Source organism: Microtus pennsylvanicus, chromosome 1, assembly GCF_037038515.1.
Source record: "Microtus pennsylvanicus isolate mMicPen1 chromosome 1, mMicPen1.hap1, whole genome shotgun sequence".
NCBI lineage: Eukaryota > Metazoa > Chordata > Mammalia > Rodentia > Cricetidae > Microtus > Microtus pennsylvanicus.
The window spans coordinates 74000576-74016576 of record NC_134579.1 but is presented as its reverse complement, the minus strand read 5'-3'; the positions used below and the strand labels follow the sequence as shown (position 1 = coordinate 74016576).

Below are 16001 nucleotides of genomic sequence, written 5' to 3'. Positions count from 1 at the left end.
CCTAGGCTTCATCCCTAGCACCAATTGAAAATAAATACATTTTTAGAGTTATGATGCAGCTTAGTGGTAGAGCACTTGACTAGCATGTGCAAGAAATTCTTAGCAGCACATATAAAAAAAAGATCATCCATGATATTTAAAGAGTTAAAAAAAACCCAAAATGTTAGATTAATTGGAATGACATTGTGACCAGTTTTTCTGTTCCTTTTTGTTTTGTGTTTTGTTTCTGTTTTTAAACTTTTTTTTTTTTTAGAAAAAAAATTTATGTTACTGTTACAGTTGAAAAACAAATCATTTTTAAAGTTCTTCTTGGCAACTGGATGTGGTAACACTAGGGAGGCAGAGGCAGGTGGATCTCTGTGTAGGCCAGTCTGCCCTATAGAGCGAGTTCCAGGACAGCCAAGACTGTTACACAGAGATCCCTGTCTCGAAAAACCAAACAGCCAACCAGTTAAATAAACTAATTAAATTAATTAATAAATACAGTTTCTCTTGCCCCAAGTCACCCTCCCTTTGTGGTTATCATCAGTGACTCCAAAGAGTGAACTAAATAAAGCTGAATGCTTCGGTAGAGTTCTCTTTTTCGTAGCTCTGGGACACGCTGGAACCTAACTTCTGTTGATGGTAGACAGCACTGCCTGTTTCTGTTTCTTTGATGTTAGAGAAGAAGGGAAAGCAGCATTAAAGAGCAGGAGGGGCCACTTACCATTTCTTGGGAAAAGCTCTAAAATAGTTTTTTGCTTTTTTAAAACATTTATTTTTATTTTGCACAAATGAGTGTTTTGTCTGCATGTATGTATATGCACCACATGCTTGCCTGGTGTCCACAGAGACCAGAAGAGGGCCTCAGGTCCCCTGAACCTGGAGTTCTAGAGAGTTGTAAGCCACCATGTAGGTGAAGGGAACAGAACCAAGAGCAGCCATTGAGCCATCTCTCCAGCCCCAGTTTTTCCTTTCTTTTGGTCATTGCGTGTATTATTTGGGAATGGTCCCAGCCCTAATTTACATAGTGCTTACCTATTACATTTTTTTCAGTTCTCAGTGGAAGATTATTTGAGACACAAATTTTGGGTTGTTTTGTTCATGTTTGAGGCAGGTTCTCACTATGTAGATCAGGCTGACCTATGACTCACAGGAATAGCTCTGCCTGCCTCTGCCTCCTGAGTGCTAGGATAAAAGGTTTGTTTCACTACATCCAGTCATAAAACACGGTACTTTAAAATGATAGTAAAGTATGTTAAAAAAAAACCTTTATTTTTTAATAATGTGTATGTATAAGTAGAGGTGCACATTCATGCTATGTCCCTGGAGGACCCTGGATGCCCCTGGAGCTGGAGTTAGAAGAGATTGGGAGCTGCCTAACGTGGGTGCTGGAAATCAAATTTCGGTCCTCTCCAAGAATAGTGTACAGTCTTATACTACAGAGATCCTTCTCTGATCTGTAACTTCCTTGAAGTATGATTTTATTATTTTTTTGTGTATGAGCCTGATCTCAGACTCAACTGAGGAAATAGGGCGAGTCTGGTTTTCCCGGAACTCCAGCACCCAGGAGCCTGGTACAGATTCACGGACCTATCCTCAGTAGATCGTTTGTCAGTTGCTATGAGAAAGTGACTAGATTGGTTCTTAGTTTATATGTAACAATACAGATTATGAGATTTATAGATTATAGAGAGATTTATTTCTACCTTTAGAGGAGAGACATGGATTTAACCTAAAGATGTCCTATAGTCTTGGCCTCATCCTTAAATGTTAATAATTAAAATATTAAAAATATTAAAGATGCCGGGATCCAGACAGACCAGTCTTGCTGCGCAGGCCACAGAATCTGTAGAGTGCTTGCTTTCCTCTCTGTGGTGCCCATAGACACCTTACTGAGACATCTGACTAGCTAGCAGACTGCCAGGAGAAGTGGGCTTATATCAATCCCCGTCTCCTGCCAAAAATCAGCCCAGTTACAGGCCTGTGCTGTGAAGCTACTCCCATCCCACGAAGATAGCAGAAAAGGCTGTCACTTGTACCGCGTGGGCCCTGATTCCTCTCTCCATGCTGCTGTGCAGTCTGTCCACGGCATTAGGAACTCAATGATAACCTGTGTCTCGGTGAAGCCACACCTGCAGCCTCTCACCACCATTAATTGTGTCAGAGCACCAAAATATGGCAGAGCAGTTGCCTTGCCTATGTGGGCTACTACACAGCTTCCCCAGTTTGCACTCCTGTCTCTTAGAAACCCTAAAACCCACCCCCTGCTTACTGCTCTACCCAGCCTCACTTATTCCTATTTATCTTTGGTTTTTTTTTTTCCAACTTAGTGTTTTTCCTTTTAGTCTTACTGTATGTATAGTGTTTGTACTGATAAGGTGTTAAAATATTTTTCTGTTGTGGGGATATAAGTTGAAATGCTACAATAATAAGAATTTCAATGTAACAATAAACTGTTGTTGGTGACATAATCCCCTCAGTTTATGTTCCTTGCCTTAAAATAAATCTTTTGTGGTACTAATATATTTCAGGTATTTAATGTTGGCTGTAATGCTTAAATTTTCAGTCATGTACATTTCTTTTTCTTTCCTTTGGTTTTTCGAGACAGGGTTTCTCTGTAGCATTGGAGCCTGTCCTGGAACTAGCTCTGTAGACCAGGCTGACCTCGAACTCACAGAGATCCACCTGTCTCTGCCTCCCGAGTGCTGGGATTAAAGGCGTGTGCCACCACCGCCCGACAGTCATGTACATTTCTATAGACTGTCATTTGAAATATTTTCACACAACTTTTTATAAACTCACATCAGCATCACATAATACCTTAAAAACTGATGTGGTGTGATTTATTGAAACACTCTTTATGGTTTCTGATTATAGATAAGGCTGGAAATTTGCCTTTACTCAAATTTCCTCCAGAATATCAGCTTGCAGTTAACATGTGTTAGGTAAACCTTTGTCCTCAGGTTCATGAGTAGAGTGAAATCTAACGTTTCCCCTTTACTTTTGAATAGCTGGATAGAACCTACACTGGCTTACAAACCCTGGGTGCGGAGACGGTAGGTACCTTCCCTCAGCCTTGTAAGGGGGACAAGGCGTATGTGTTTGTGTGTGTGTGTGTGTGTGTGTGTGTGTGTGTGTGACGTTTACACACACTCTGCTCAGCTTACATATGTAATACAGGGTATCACCCTGTAGCCTAGGCTCACTTCAAATCCAGATTCCTTACCTCAACCTCTGTAGTGCTAGGATTGTGGGCATTTGCCACCATCCCAGAATCCTTATTATTTTGATTTAACGGGGAAAAAAAATGATTATTGGTCTTTTTTAAGTTAGATTTTCACTGCTGCTCCAACATTGTGTTTTCTTTATTTTCTAATTGTGCTTTAAAACATGAGAAAATTTTAGGATCTGGACCATATCTAGCATATAGCTCAGTGACACGAATTATGTTCAGGGTGATATCTGGTACCTCCTGAACTCCCCTCACCTAAGTTCGTACGTGTTAAGTTCCCCTACTACTTGCCTGCTTCGCATGATTAGAAATCAGCATTTGGCTTCCTAAAATCTGCCTTATTTGTAGTGCATATAGTATCCATCCATGCTGTAGATGCCATTCCCCCTTTGTAAGATTTATTTTTATATTTTTATTTGTATGAGTGTTTTACCTGCATGTGTATATGTCCACCCCGTGTGTGCCTAGTAGCTATGGAAGTCAGAAGAAGGTGTCAAATCCCCTGGAGCTGGAGTAAAGGGTAGTTGTGAGCCGCCATGTAGGTGCTGGGAGCTGAATCCAGGTCTTCTGCAAGAATAAGTGCTCTTTTGTTTATTTAAGATTTACTTTTAATCTTATGTATGTTTATATCTGAGTGTATGCCATATATGTGAGTGTGCCCAAAGAGACCAGAAAATTTCAACCCCTGGAGGTGAAGTTAGTGGGCCCTGGGAATCAAACTCAGGTCTTCTAGAAGAGTAAATGTATGCTGTAAGCCACTGAGCCATCTTTACAGCCACTAAAAATCTTTAAATTTTTATTTAATACATGTGAGTGTTTTGCCTTCATGTATATGCACCACATGTGTACAATGCCCACAAAGGCCAGAAGAGGGCATTGGATCCCTTGGAACTAAATTTACACACAGTAGTTAACTGACATGACGAGAGCTGGGAATTGATCACCTAGCTAAATCTTCACTCTTCAGAGAAGTGGACTTTATGTACCAGAAGATATCTATTGAGTACCTTCCTGTATGCTTTCACTGGTCCAGATGTTAGGAGAAAAGAGATGAGTAAGGTAATTTTTACTTGTGTTTTTGAGCATAATGACAGTGACCTAGTCTACTTTCTGTTGCTGTGCTAAATAAATACCATGACCAAAGTGATTTGGGGAGGAAAGGACTTACTTCTTACAGCTCTCAAGTCGTAGCCTATGACTGGAGAAAATCAGGGAAGGAATTCAAGCAGAGTCAGTGGAGGAGTGCTGCTTACTGGCTTGTTCTCTGTCGTGTGCTCAGCCTGTTTCCTTACGTAACTCAGAACCCCCAGCCCAGGGTGGTACTGATTACAGTGGGCTGGGCCCTCTCACATCAATTATTAATCAAGAAAACGCTCCACAGCCCAGTCTGATGGAGGCATTTTCTGAATTGAGATACCTCTTCACAAATGACCCTAGGTTGTGTCAAGTTGACAAAAATAACCAGCACAGACAGTGAACAGTAAACACTAAACAGAGGTGTACAACAGTTTCAACTACAGACAGATGCTGTGTGGAAGAGTGGCTGGTGAACGGGGTCTTACGTTAAGGTGCAGTGGATAAAGAAGGTCTTCCCGAGGAGGGTGACTTTGATGTGGACTGGTGGGAATAATGTTGAGCGGTAGAAGCAGTAAAGGGAGGGAAGGAACTCACCTGAGGCATCCAGCTGTTGAATCAGATGATGAAAATCTCATCTATAGGTTGCAATCGCCTGTTGAGGTGTGGTTTCATCTCTTAGGGCACCGTTTTCTGAAACAGAACTCGAGCTCTGTAAGCACTGATGATGGACTCATGAGCCTACTTGTTGCCCAACTGTGTAGGTAGTGGATGTTGAGCTTCATCGGCATTCTCTTGGCGAAGACTACATTTATCCTCAGTCATCTGAGTCAGACATATCTGATGCCCCTCCATCTTTGACCATTCCAGCCCCAGTGAAAGCTTCCCCAGTGGCACGGTCCCCTGAGCCGGCGTCTGCTGCCCCTGTGGGAGAAGGTAATGCGATACTCTTGCTTGAGGGAGTCACTCTGAGTGTGTTTCTTATGTGGACGACACCAGATTGCTGCTTTCATCAGCTTGAAGTCAATGGAAAACATTGTTTTCATAAATGGGCATGCTCCCTCTAGCATACAGCTCTAGTGTGAAAATAGCTAATCTTCTGCTCTTCTTGGAAATAAGTTTTTCATAAATTCTTATATTTTATTTTTTTATTGATTTTTATTGAGCTCTACCCTTTTCTCTGCTCCCCTCCCGGCCTCTCCCTTCCCCCTTCAAACCTCCCACAATTCTTACATTTTATAAAGGTGAAAAGGCCGTAAAAATCATTGGATTTTTATTCTTTTTCAACATTTTACTTTATTTTATATGTATGAATGTTTTGACTGTATGTATGTCTGTGTACCACATGCATACCCAGTGCTTATGGAAGCCAAAAGAAGGCATCAGATCCCCTAGAACTAGAGTTTCAGATGGTTGTAAGCCACCATGTCGGTGCTGGAAATCAAACCCAGGATCTCTGGCCAGCCAGTGCTCTTAACAGCTGAGCCATCTTTCCAGTCCCTGTATTTTTATTCTTTGCTGAAGACATTCTGGCTCAGATTCTGATTATGTAAATAAGAGACTTTAATGACAAATACTTAATCCTATGTAAAAAACTGACATTCACTATCAACAAATGTATTTTGACTGTGGCATTTTTATCATTTAATAAGACTAAACGTATTGTTTTTTATATAAGCATATGTAATTGTATATGCTATATATATTTAAGTTGATTCTAAATGTTTATTTTATGTGCAAACTGGTATTTTGTTGTGATACTATTTTAGTTTTTATATAAAATTTCAACTTAATTTGTCTTTAGATTTCCAGTGTACCCTCTATGGATATTACATTAAAAGAATGGTTTTTGTTTTTTAAAGTTTTTTTCTCTTCTCTGGTTTTTAAATTCATATACTAAAATATGAGACAATGGGCTTCTATTTTTTTTTTGTATTGTGTAGCTCTTGGTTAATGTGTTCTCCAGTTAATACAATTTTTTAAAAAGATTTATTTATTTATTGTGTACACAGTGTTCAGCCTCCTTGTATGCCTGCAGGCCAAAAGAGGGCACCAGATCTCATTACAGATGATTGTGAACCACCACGTGGTTGCTGGGAATTGAACTCAGGACCTCTGGAAGATCAGCCAGTACTCTTAGCCTCTGAGCCATCTCTCCAGCCCCCCCCAGTTAATACATTTTTTTGTATTAATTATGTTCACATTATTGTGACCCAGCAAACTTTGACTTTCACGTGGTGGAGTTTATTTTCGCTCACAGCTCAGAGAATACAGTTTGTCACAAGAGGAAAAGGATAGAGGTGGGAACAGCTTGGTGCATGCCAACCAGGAAACACAAGTGAGAAATGCCAGGCCTTTCTCTTTTTTCCTTTTTATTCAGCCCATAGCCACAGGCTGTTAGACTGTGTAACTGGCACATGGGGTGGGCGATGGGAGCTCAGGTAAACCTTTCTGAGGAGGGGAGAAAAGCTGGCTCAGTTGATTAAGTGCTTTCCATGCAAAAATGAGGACCCGAATTCAGATGCCCAGCCAATATAAAAGTTAGGTGCAGCGGTGTACATCCATAATCTTGCACCAGGCTCCAGAGATAGGGAGGCTCTTTGAGCTCACTGGCCAGCCAGTCTAGCCAAATTGGTGAGCTTCATGTTTAGTGAGCATCTTTCTCAAAAAATAAGGTAGAAAACAACCAAAGAAGGCATATGTATCGACCACGTTCGTGTACACACACACACATCCCTACCCCTGAAAACTCCCTCAAAGACTACCTCTGAAATACTTGTCCTAGTGATTCCAAATCTAGTCAAGTTGTTGATGGTAGTTCGTTTTAGCTTTGGTGTGTGTGTTTCCTTACTGCTAATCCAGCTCTCAACAGTCTTTAGTCCCCTCTGAAGCTCTGTGAACACAGTCTTTATGCCTGCCATCATTCTGGTTCTCCATCGTTTACCAGAATGGCCCTTTAAATTCGCTTACCAGAGCTTTTCTAGCCACAGACCCAAATGTTTTCACATCACTCTTAAATGCTAGTCCCAAAGGTCTGAGAACTACATGTTTAGGTTTATCACAACAATGACTGCATTCCTGGTACGTGGTACTCCTGGAACTAATTATTTGTATTAGTTGCTTGTCACTGACCACTCACATTCAGAATGGGTCTTCTCAGTTAAACTGGAATTCTCATAAATGTGTCTTAGTGACTTCAGATGTAGATAGATTATCAAAAAAGACCAGTGTCACATCCCTAAGATAAATCTTTTACCTAGGTGGGAGTCTATCACGAGGATTTATTTTCTACCAAAAATTTGTAGGGAGTAATCCGTATTTGTTTTATACCAGCAGTTGATCTAGATGGGTTTTGAACTAACATTGACGAATGTAATAACAGTTCTGTTCTCTTCCCACAGATGGAAGGTTCCAGAGTAGTTGATTTCATCATTTGTCATTCCATTTCAAACAGGATTCCCAGACAACCCAGAAGCTGAGAGACACCCTACATTTTATTCTTTACCATCTTCGTTGGAAAGAACACCCACCAAGGTGACAGCAGCACAGAAAGTTACCTTTTGTTCACATGGCAATTCTGCCTTCCAACCAATTGCATCAAGCTGCAAAATCGTGCCCCAAAACCAGGCACCCAATCCTGAGTCACCTGGAAAGTCCTTTCAGCCCATCACCATGAGCTGTAAGATTGTCTCAGGTATGCAGAGTGAGTGACATTGGCTGGTTGTTAGCATATTTTTGTTGTTGTTTTGGGAATTTTAAGGCAGGGTCCCAGACTGGCCTGGAACTAACTATATAGCACAGACTGGCCTTGAACACAGGATATTCCTCCTGGCTCAGCCTTGCAAATGCTGAGGTTACAGGTGAAGCCACCATTCCCAGCTCAGAGAGGTGCTTCTACACAGTCCTGTGTATCGAAGGAAAGGTTAATCCTGTTTGTTGGCAAGGCTGTCACAGAGAAAAGCACAGCTCACTATATGTATGGAAAGAATTTCTGAGTGGGCGGAAGAAATGAGGCCCAAGGTATTCTAGTTATTTCCTGGTAAATGTGTGCTCTTCTAGTGGGATTAAGATTGGAATTGAGTTTGCAGAGTCTGTAGAAACCAGAATAACAAGTAGTAGAAAAACAGAAGCCTTTGGCTTCGTTTTAAGGGTTGAGTTGGAGTAGAATTGGATTGCCATTTATTTTCTCTGACCGTGCTAGAAAACAGTTCATCTTATGGACAGTCATTCTGAGACTTCCTTTTTGCTGAGGGCCTTTGTCTAGTGACAATTTCACATTTATACTAACTAAGGTAATGGGAACATACTTATGTTGGCTGTACTTCAGGAAAGACAGGAAGGGCCAGTTGAAAACATCTGAGTAGGGGAACATATATTTCTGTGTACTTTTATGTGTATGAGTGTTGTGGCTGCATGTTTGTGTGCACCATATGTGTGCCAACGGAGGCCCAGAGAAGGCATTTATGCCTTGGAATTGGAGTTGCAGGCCATTGTGAAACACCATATATGTACTGGGAACAGAATCTGGGTCTTCTCCAAGAACAGCCTGTGCTATTAATCTCTGAGCCATCTGTTCAACCCCTCTGTATAAATTTTAAAAAGGAAAACGTGAATATTTGCTGCTGTACGCAGACTGCTAAGCTAAATAACTAAATATAATATGAATCTTTACAATCAACAGAAGCTAACAAACCTGTAATTTTATCTGCTACTAAGAATGTTGAAGTTTCCTGCTTCAGGGGTGGAGTAGGTTGTATACATTGGTTTGAGGTTTACAGAAATTTACAAATGACAGCTTTGATGAGGTAGGTGATTAAGAGTGTTTAGCAGTACATGAGTAAAATTTGGAACTAATCTTTGGGGTTCTATGATGTAGTCTTGATAAAGATTTCTGTCTCTGGTTAGTAAGCTTCACATTTTCCTATTCAAAATATATTCCAACTCAAAACACAAAATTCCTCTATCTAGCTATTCACTTACCAATTTTAGTGTCTTTGAATATTCAATATTATGAATATCAGCCTATGCTATTAAGAGATTTATCCTACTGAAATACAGCAGTTCCACATTGTTAGTATAAAACATTGCTTTTCAGATTTTTTTTAAAAATATAAATACATTTACATTATGTCTTCCTTCTCATCCCTTCCTCCAAACCTTCTCGTGTATCCATGCCCCCCCTTTCATACTCATGGTCTTCTATTTTTTAATTATTGTTTTGTGCGTGTATGTGTAAATAAATACATAAATGTAACCTTGAGTCTGTTTAGTATTGTTTGTGTGTATGTTTCAGGCTGACCACTTGAGATTAGAGAACAATTTAGGTGCTCATCTCTGGGGAAAACCAGTTCTCCTTCTCCTGACAGTCTTTAATTGCCTGTAGCTCTTCATCTAGGGGGAAGCCCTGTGCAGTTCTTCCCACCTGTGTTGGCATATAAACTGTTTATCTTTTTCAGGTCTTGTTTAAGTAGCCATGCTGTTGAAATTTTGCAGCCTAAGCTAATGACTAACTGAAATCTTAAATTATGTATTTTTCGTTTCTCTGAACCAGTATTGGTTGTGTGTTTCTATGTTTGTTGTTTGTGTGCATGTTATGATCATTTACCAAAAACAAAATATTAGTTGAAAATAATAACATAAAATGAGTATCCACCATAAATGCCTGAACAAAATATCTGAATCTTGCTTGGTATTGTTTGTTCTGTGGGTCAGTTGGAGTCAGTGACTTAATCCCCTATAAAACTTGAAGATTTATGCCAGCTGTGGTGATGCACACCTTTAATTCTAGCACTTGGAAGGCAGAAGTAGGCAGATCTCTCTGAGTTCTAGGCCAGCCTGGTCTACAGAGCGAGTTTCAGGACAGCCAGGATACAAAGAGAAACTCTGTCTCATAAAATAAAGAAAAACTTGAAGGTTTCATAAAGCATCCTTCATTCCTTCCCCACATGATGCTTTCTGTTCAGGAATGAGAAAAAAGACAGGGGCAGATTCAGACTCATCCAGCAGACAGCCAGTGGAAGACTGAAAGAACCCAGTAGAGCAAGCCAGTCTGGACTGGCTTGTAGTCAGTGACATAAGGGAGAATGTTTTCTAGATTTCTTTTCCTCCAGCTCACGGAAATCCTTGTGATTCCTGAGTGCTTGGATTAACAACATGTGCCTGGCCTGCTTTTTAGACTTATGTGCATGCCAGAGGGTCTTGTTGAAATGCGGGTTTATTTTCTGTAGGCATTAAAGATGGGCGGTCTCTCTCTCTCTCTCTCTCTCTCTCTCTCTCTCTCTCTCTCTCTCTCTCTCTCTCTCTCTCTCTCTCTCTCTCGTTTCTGACTAGCCTGCAACTCAATATGTAGAGCAGGCTAGATTTAAATTAAAAGATCTGTCTGCTTCTGCCTCCTGAGTGTCATCAAGGCCTGTGCTACCACACCTGATCTGAGAATCTATTTCTCTTTTTCTTTCTAAGTTTTTATGTGTTAGAAGTGTTTCGCCTGCGTGCATGTCTGTGAACCACACGTAAGCAGTGCTAGTAGAGGCCAGAAGAGGGCTTTTAATGCCCTGGAACTGAAGCTACCGGCAGTTGTGAGCTGCCATGAGGGTACTGGGAAATAAACCCACTTCCTCTAGAAGAGCACCAAGTGCTCTTAACTTCTGAGCCATCTCTCCAGCCCAAAAATCTGTTTCTAATTAGCTGTTCAATTTGCTGTTCTGGGCTGATTCCAAGTACACGATAGCTGGACCTGAACCCAGCTACACTGACTGAGCTTGGCTCAGTATCTGAACTTCCTGTTCTCCAATGCCCTCCTACTTAAATTATATGTGTACTTTGTTTCTCTCTTTTCCTTAATTAACAAAGGTTCTCCAATATCAACTCCAAGTCCATCACCATTGCCTCGCACCCCAACTTCCACTCCCGTTCATGTGAAGCAAGGTACTACCAGCTCTGGTATAAATAACCCTCATGTTATTGTGGATAAGCCCGCACAGGTTATTGGAGCCTCCGCTCCAAGTGCAGGTATGTATAAGCAATATTCATGCAATCTAAAGGTTTGATCTTTTACTAATGATAAAATCCTACCATGTACCAACCGTCCATCCATAAGTAAATGTGTATGAAAAGGAACCATTCTGTTTCTCTGAGGAAGATTCTCTTGTGTATGAAAGTTCAAAGTTTAGTTTAATTAGAAGCCTTTTCTACAGCCACCACACTGCCCTGTAGTCTGTGACAGCTGCATGGAGCCTGTCTGCAGCCACCACACTGCCCTGTAGTCCACACAGCTGCATGGATCCTGTCTGCAGTCACCACACTGTCCTGTAGTCCACACAGCTGCATGGAGCCTGTCTGCAGTCACCACACTGTCCTGTAGTCCACACAGCTGCATGGATCCTGTCTGCAGTCACCACACTGTCCTGTAGTCCACACAGCTGCATGGAGCCTGTCTGCAGCCACCACACTGTCCTGTAGTCCACACAGCTGCATGGATCCTGTCTGCAGTCACCACACTGTCCTGTAGTCTGTGACAGCTGCATGGAGCCTGTCTGCAGTCACCACACTGTCCTGTAGTCTGTGACAGCTGCATGGAGCCTGTCTGCAGTCACCACACTGTCCTGTAGTCTGTGACAGCTGCATGGAGCCTGTCTGCAGTCACCACACTGTCCTGTAGTCCACACAGCTGCATGGATCCTGTCTGCGGTCACCACACTGTCCTGTAGTCCACACAGCTGCATGGATCCTGTCTATAGTCACCACACTGTCCCTGTAGTCTGTGACAGCTGCATGGAGCCTGTCTGCAGTCACCACACTGTCCCTGTAGTCTGTGACAGCTGCATGGAGCCTGTCTGCAGTCACCACACTGTCCTGTAGTCCACACAGCTGCATGGATCCTGTCTGCAGTCACCACACTGTCCTGTAGTCTGTGACAGCTGCATGGAGCCTGTCTGCAGTCACCACACTGTCCTGTAGTCCACACAGCTGCATGGAGCCTGTCTGCAGTCACCACACTGTCCTGTAGTCTGTGACAGCTGCATGGAGCCTGTCTGCAGTCACCACACTGTCCTGTAGTCCACACAGCTGCATGGAGCCTGTCTGCAGTCACCACACTGTCCTGTAGTCTGTGACAGCTGCATGGAGCCTGTCTGCAGTCACCACACTGTCCTGTAGTCTGTGACAGCTGCATGGAGCCTGTCTGCAGTCACCACACTGTCCTGTAGTCCACACAGCTGCATGGAGCCTGTCTGCAGTCACCACACTGTCCTGTAGTCCACACAGCTGCATGGAGCCTGTCTGCAGTCACCACACTGTCCTGTAGTCCACACAGCTGCATGGAGCCTGTCTGCAGTCACCACACTGTCCTGTAGTCTGTGACAGCTGCATGGAGCCTGTCTGCAGTCACCACACTGTCCTGTAGTCCACACAGCTGCATGGATCCTGTCTGCAGTCACCACACTGTCCCTGTAGTCCACACAGCTGCATGGAGCCTGTCTGCAGTCACCACACTGTCCTGTAGTCCACACAGCTGCATGGATCCTGTCTGCAGTCACCACACTGTCCCTGTAGTCCACACAGCTGCATGGAGCCTGTCTGCAGTCACCACACTGTCCCTGTAGTCCACACAGCTGCATGGATCCTGTCTGCAGTCACCACACTGTCCTGTAGTCCACACAGCTGCATGGAGCCTGTCTGCAGTCACCACACTGTCCTGTAGTCCACACAGCTGCATGGATCCTGTCTGCAGTCACCACACTGTCCCTGTAGTCTGTGACAGCTGCATGGAGCCTGTCTGCAGTCACCACACTGCCCTGTAGTCTGTGACAGCTGCATGGATCCTGTCTGCAGTCACCACACTGTCCTGTAGTCCACACAGCTGCATGGATCCTGTCTGCAGTCACCACACTGTCCGTGTAGTCCACACAGCTGCATGGAGCCTGTCTGCAGTCACCACACTGTCCCTGTAGTCCACACAGCTGCATGGATCCTGTCTGCAGTCACCACACTGTCCTGTAGTCCACACAGCTGCATGGATCCTGTCTGCAGTCACCACACTGTCCTGTAGTCCACACAGCTGCATGGATCCTGTCTGCAGTCACCACACTGCCCTGTAGTCCACACAGCTGCATGGAGCCTGTCTGCAGTCACCACACTGTCCTGTAGTCTGTGACAGCTGCATGGAGCCTGTCTGCAGTCACCACACTGTCCTGTAGTCCACACAGCTGCATGGAGCCTGTCTGCAGTCACCACACTGTCCTGTAGTCCACACAGCTGCATGGAGCCTGTCTGCAGTCACCACACTGTCCTGTAGTCCACACAGCTGCATGGATCCTGTCTGCAGTCACCACACTGTCCTGTAGTCCACACAGCTGCATGGAGCCTGTCTGCAGTCACCACACTGTCCTGTAGTCCACACAGCTGCATGGAGCCTGTCTGCAGTCACCACACTGTCCGTGTAGTCCACACAGCTGCATGGATCCTGTCTGCAGTCACCACACTGTCCTGTAGTCCACACAGCTGCATGGATCCTGTCTATAGTCACCACACTGTCCTGTAGTTCACACAGCTGCATGGATCCTGTCTGCAGTCACCACACTGTCCCTGTAGTCCACACAGCTGCATGGAGCCTGTCTGCAGTCACCACACTGTCCTGTAGTCTGTGACAGCTGCATGGAGCCTGTCTGCAGTCACCACACTGTCCTGTAGTCCACACAGCTGCATGGATCCTGTCTGCAGTCACCACACTGTCCTGTAGTCCACACAGCTGCATGGAGCCTGTCTGCAGTCACCACACTGTCCCTGTAGTCCACACAGCTGCATGGATCCTGTCTATAGTCACCACACTGTCCTGTAGTCCACACAGCTGCATGGATCCTGTCTGCAGTCACCACACTGTCCTGTAGTCTGTGACAGCTGCATGGATCCTGTCTGCAGTCACCACACTGTCCTGTAGTCCACACAGCTGCATGGATCCTGTCTGCAGTCACCACACTGTCCTGTAGTCTGTGACAGCTGCATGGATCCTGTCTGCAGTCACCACACTGTCCTGTAGTCCACACAGCTGCATGGATCCTGTCTGCAGTCACCACACTGTCCTGTAGTCTGTGACAGCTGCATGGATCCTGTCTGCAGTCACCACACTGTCCTGTAGTCCACACAGCTGCATGGATCCTGTCTGCAGTCACCACACTGTCCTGTAGTCTGTGACAGCTGCATGGATCCTGTCTGCAGTCACCACACTGTCCTGTAGTCCACACAGCTGCATGGAGCCTGTCTGCAGTCACCACACTGTCCCTGTAGTCTGTGACAGCTGCATGGATCCTGTCTATAGTCACCACACTGTCCTGTAGTCCACACAGCTGCATGGAGCCTGTCTGCAGTCACCACACTGTCCCTGTAGTCTGTGACAGCTGCATGGATCCTGTCTGCAGTCACCACACTGTCCTGTAGTCCACACAGCTGCATGGATCCTGTCTGCAGTCACCACACTGTCCTGTAGTCCACACAGCTGCATGGAGCCTGTCTGCAGTCACCACACTGTCCTGTAGTCCACACAGCTGCATGGAGCCTGTCTGCAGTCACCACACTGTCCTGTAGTCCACACAGCTGCATGGAGCCTGTCTGCAGTCACCACACTGTCCTGTAGTCCACACAGCTGCATGGATCCTGTCTGCAGTCACCACACTGTCCTGTAGTCCACACAGCTGCATGGATCCTGTCTGCAGTCACCACACTGTCCTGTAGTCCACACAGCTGCATGGATCCTGTCTGCAGTCACCACACTGTCCCTGTAGTCCACACAGCTGCATGGATCCTGTCTGCAGTCACCACACTGTCCCTGTAGTCCACACAGCTGCATGGATCCTGTCTGCAGTCACCACACTGTCCGTGTAGTCCACACAGCTGCCTGGGGCCTGTCAGGGTTTCTGGGTTTGGTTTTTATTCTTTTACTAACTTTGTATCCATTTCTTTCATTTAATTTATGTTTATACACATGCTCTCAAAGTGTAATCTTTCCCTATTAAGGGAAATAGTGAAAAAAGAAATAAAATGAATGATATTAAGGTAATGGGGATGGTTTCTCTACCCCATGTATTACAGTTAACACATTACTATATATACTGGGCTTTTTCAATTAGGTGTTTTGTTTTCTTTTGAGTTTTAGAGTTGTTTACGTGTAGAACTGATTTGAGAAGTACTGCTTTCAGCATATTTGGGTATGCTGAGCATTTTGGGGCTACATATTAGTTTTAATAATCAGCCACAACTGTGAAGAGGCAAATTTGGTAGGTGAAATAAGTTGCTGAATATCACTTTAGAGCTTCAGTTAATATTTACTGTTGATAATTGTGCAGTTGTGGAATAACTTGTCATAGGGGTAGCATTTGGAGACAGGTGCATCAGAAGCTGGCGTTCACTGGATGTATGCATGTTGGCTCATTTGTTAAGTGACCTACACCCTTGTGTTATACTGTCGCTTCTTGTATAGGGAGCAGAGTATGTTGTATACGTCACCGCTTCTTCATTTTGTCCTTAGGAGTTTCTCACTGTTTTCCAGGCTGGGAATGTGATCTGCTTGTAGGGATGAAGTGTGTTTTGTGTGTGTGTGTCTGTGTGTGTGTCAGCCTGCGTGTGGGTATGCTCGTGTGTTTAGACTTTGAGTTCTGAATTTTTAACCCTTAGTAATTGAAAGCATGGAAGGGTGGTAGAAAATGATTTTATTTATTTTTTT

The 16001-nt window shown here is 44.0% G+C and overlaps 1 protein-coding gene across 4 annotated transcripts in view; it reads left to right on the top strand.

The window, feature by feature from the left end:
- The window catches only part of Yeats2 (YEATS domain containing 2), a 96022-nt gene that overhangs the window by 38398 nt on the left and 41623 nt on the right, over positions 1–16001 (top strand). For all 4 annotated transcript variants that reach the window (XM_075968987.1, XM_075968960.1, XM_075968978.1 and 1 more), the window contains 4 exons: positions 2994–3042; positions 5057–5224; positions 7743–7982; positions 11138–11296. In XM_075968987.1, the coding sequence (XP_075825102.1) occupies positions 2994–3042; positions 5057–5224; positions 7743–7982; positions 11138–11296 (616 nt within the window). The remainder of the gene's footprint in view (positions 1–2993; positions 3043–5056; positions 5225–7742; positions 7983–11137; positions 11297–16001) is intronic.